The sequence below is a fragment of the Zophobas morio genome, unplaced genomic scaffold (assembly GCF_036711695.1).
Source record: "Zophobas morio isolate AGI-343-1 ecotype UQ-CSIRO unplaced genomic scaffold, CSIRO_AGI_Zmor_V1 ptg000027l, whole genome shotgun sequence".
NCBI lineage: Eukaryota > Metazoa > Arthropoda > Insecta > Coleoptera > Tenebrionidae > Zophobas > Zophobas morio.
In genome coordinates this window covers 5,047-7,855 of record NW_026972132.1, presented here as the reverse complement: position 1 = coordinate 7,855, position 2,809 = coordinate 5,047, and the positions used below count along the sequence as shown (strand labels likewise).

The following is a 2,809-nucleotide window of genomic DNA, read 5'->3' as shown; positions in this document are numbered from 1 at the left end:
TGCCGAAGATGAATCCAAGATTTCAAAACTGAAATAATCCAAGGATCCAGGACGAAGAAAGAACACTGAAGAATGGGAAAAACAATGAAGAACGAAGAACGAAGAAAGAAGAAAGAAGAAAGAAGAAAGAAGAAAGAAGAAAGAAGAAAGAAGAAAGAAGAAAGAAGAAAGAAGAAAGAAGAAAGAAGAAAGAAGAAAGAAGAAAGAAGAAAGAAGAAAGAAGAAAGAAGAAAGAAGAAAGAAGAAAGAGAAGAAAGAAGAAAGAAGAAAGAAGAAGAAGAAGAAGAAAGAAGAAAGAAGAAAGAAGAAAGAAGAATGAAGAATGAAGAATGAAGAATGAAGAATGAAGAATGAAGAATGAAGAATTGAGAGAGGAAAGTGGAGAAGAGAATATTAGAAGTGGAGAACGGAAAATGGTGAATGGAAAACGGAAATAAAACAAGATAGAAAAATTTAACAAAATAAAAAAATTAAAACAAAAAATAAATAAAATGTCAAAAATTCAGAACGAAGAAAGAAAAACGAAGAACAAGGAATGAAGAATGGAGAATTGGGAATGAGAACGAAGGACCTAGACGTAGGACAAGAAACAAAGAAAAAAGAATTGAACAAAGACAGAAAAATTACAATAGAGGATATAAGAATTCAAGAACTCAGAAACTAGAAAATTTGTAAAAGAGAAACAAGAAAGTACTAAAATCAAGAAACAAGATCAATGGAGATTGGAGATCCCAGAATGAAGAATGGAGTGAAGAAATGGAGAAATGAAGAATTGCAGGATTGAAGGAATGAAGGAGTGAAGGAATGAAGGAATAAAGAAATGAAGAAAGAAGAGTAAAATACGAAAACCGACGGATGGAGGAAAACAAAAAACAAAAAAAGAAAAGTTGCAAAACTTGTTAGATAACTGAAAATTCCAAAGATAAAACGTTTGTAAAAGAATAACGTAAAATTTTGAAATTCAAGAATTTACAAATCCAGAAATCTTTGAAACCAAAATTTCCAAAATAATCCATGGATCCAGAACGAAGAAAGAAGACTGAAGAATGGGAAAAGCAATGAAGAACGAAGGACGAAGAACGAAGAAGTGATAAACATTCATTAAAATACAGCAATTTTTTATTATGATAGAAAAAACTACAATAGGTACATTCACAATTACACTATAAGAAGAGCTTCAAGAATTAATATTGACTCTTCTCAACCCTGTGATATATTTGTACTTTCTAAAACCCACTACTACCTAGAACAGCTTGCTAGTTTTCGTCGAACAGCTCTTCCAGCGACACCTTGTCGAAAAACCTGTTCAAAAGCTGCATCATTACCCCCGTTAGAAGATCCTGATAATCTGCTTGCACTTCAGCATAAACCTCCTTCCAGTTTTCGTTAAGAACTTTGTTAATATTATCACCCAGAGCCTTGTCTCCGTTAAAAAGATTGTCGAAATGCATGGTCACCAGCCCCACATCGTTCTCTATCTGACTATGACTTACTTTAAAATGGGTCCGACTGTCCTTGACGACTTCTTCGAAGTCAATTTTAAGTTTGACATGCATCTTGTCTACAAACAAAACCTTCACTCTCATAGAATAAAAAAAAAATAGGGACTCACCAAACACAATAGTGCAGTTGCCTTCGCCCTTAATGGGCAACAGAAGCACTTTCCCGTCCAGCTGGTAGTCACAGCGGCAGTCCAATTCGGGAATAAGGAAGTCAAAAACCCAGGTCTTGTTTTCTAGGTTGAAACTGCAACGCATTTTAAAACGCGTTCCAAAAATAAAAAAATTATAATAATAATTTTACTCAGCCTGGTAGATCTCGGATTTCGTCAGTCCATACAGCTTGCAGTTTTTGAAATTTTGGTTCACCGCCACCACGCCGCCCCCGCCCTTCACCTGCAAGGAGGACACCTCCACGGGCTCCAGGTTGGGTACGGCGATGGCTCTGTAGGGTTTGGTCAGCTGGGGGGCGGCGAGCTGGACGGCGGCGAACATGCATTTCCTAAAATCGGGGTCTTTTCGGTAGCAGCGCTTGAAGTTTGGGGCTGCAGCACAAAAATTAGAAGAATTCGCGGCTTTAAGGGGACTTACGGATTTTGGGCTCGCTTAAGGCGATGCACGCGAAGACGAAGACCAGAGATTGCGTTGTACAGAAGCGGAACATTGTGTCAAAATGGGAAACTGGTGCAAGGTTGTACATTATATAACGTGTCTTCCGGATAAACTGGTTTTGTCGATGATTGTGGATGCGTAGTTCAAGTATTTTCTTTTATTTTTAATGAGTTGAAAACACAGTTTCATTGAAAACTTTGTCCTTCGTGTGTACATTGGATTTAAATTAAGCTAGGAAAGATTTACTTAGTCATGGTTATTTTTATTTCCCGAGCGTAAGCTAAGGGAGTGTTCGAGTCCATCGGACGACTTGCCACTTTCATGTTTTATCGACGTTTCATGACCTGTATAGTACGAAAAAATTATAACCCTCTTTCGGAGGGTTTTACAGCGAACGGCAGCTCTTTAGCCGGGGCGGGTCGCGGTTCGGAGAGTTCTTATTATTTTTTTTTGTATTGGGCGCCACGTAGCTTCCTGTTGGGGTAGTTTACTCCGCTACGTCGAGTAAACAGTCGAGAAGAATCAAGCCACAAGAAAACACAGGAAAAAAAAACTAAAAATATATTCAACGGATAATAAAATTGACAAGTGTTGATTAAATGAAATTCTTCTAATATTTCACAAAAAAAAAAAATACCATTAACGTCCAGAAGGGACTATCATTGAAATATATTAACGTAATATATCAGAAAATGAAA

General features: G+C 37.1%; 1 protein-coding gene across 1 annotated transcript; it reads right to left on the bottom strand.

Moving 5' to 3' along the window:
• Positions 1 to 1,232: 1,232 nt before the first annotated feature.
• Positions 1,233 to 2,312, bottom strand: LOC135136842 (circadian clock-controlled protein daywake-like). The gene is made up of 4 exons (XM_064066271.1): positions 2,091 to 2,312; positions 1,804 to 2,044; positions 1,613 to 1,746; positions 1,233 to 1,561 (listed from the first exon to the last, which is right to left on the bottom strand). Exons 1-4 carry the CDS (start codon positions 2,197 to 2,199, stop codon positions 1,257 to 1,259), a joined length of 789 nt encoding a protein of 262 aa, XP_063922341.1. The 5' UTR covers positions 2,200 to 2,312; the 3' UTR covers positions 1,233 to 1,256.
• Between the last annotated feature and the right edge of the window lie 497 nt (positions 2,313 to 2,809).

What these genes read in the sequence shown, in the direction of transcription:
- LOC135136842 (XM_064066271.1), bottom strand. Translation starts at nt 2,199, where the DNA reads ATGTACAACCTTGCACCAGTTTCCCATTTTGACACAATGTTCCGCTTC. An exon ending in CTTAAGCGAGCCCAAAATCC is followed by an intron (nt 2,045 to 2,090) that starts GTAAGTCCCCTT and finishes TTTGTGCTGCAG; the next exon opens with CCCCAAACTTCAAGCGCTGC. An exon ending in TCCGAGATCTACCAGGCTGA is followed by an intron (nt 1,747 to 1,803) that starts GTAAAATTATTA and finishes AATGCGTTGCAG; the next exon opens with TTTCAACCTAGAAAACAAGA.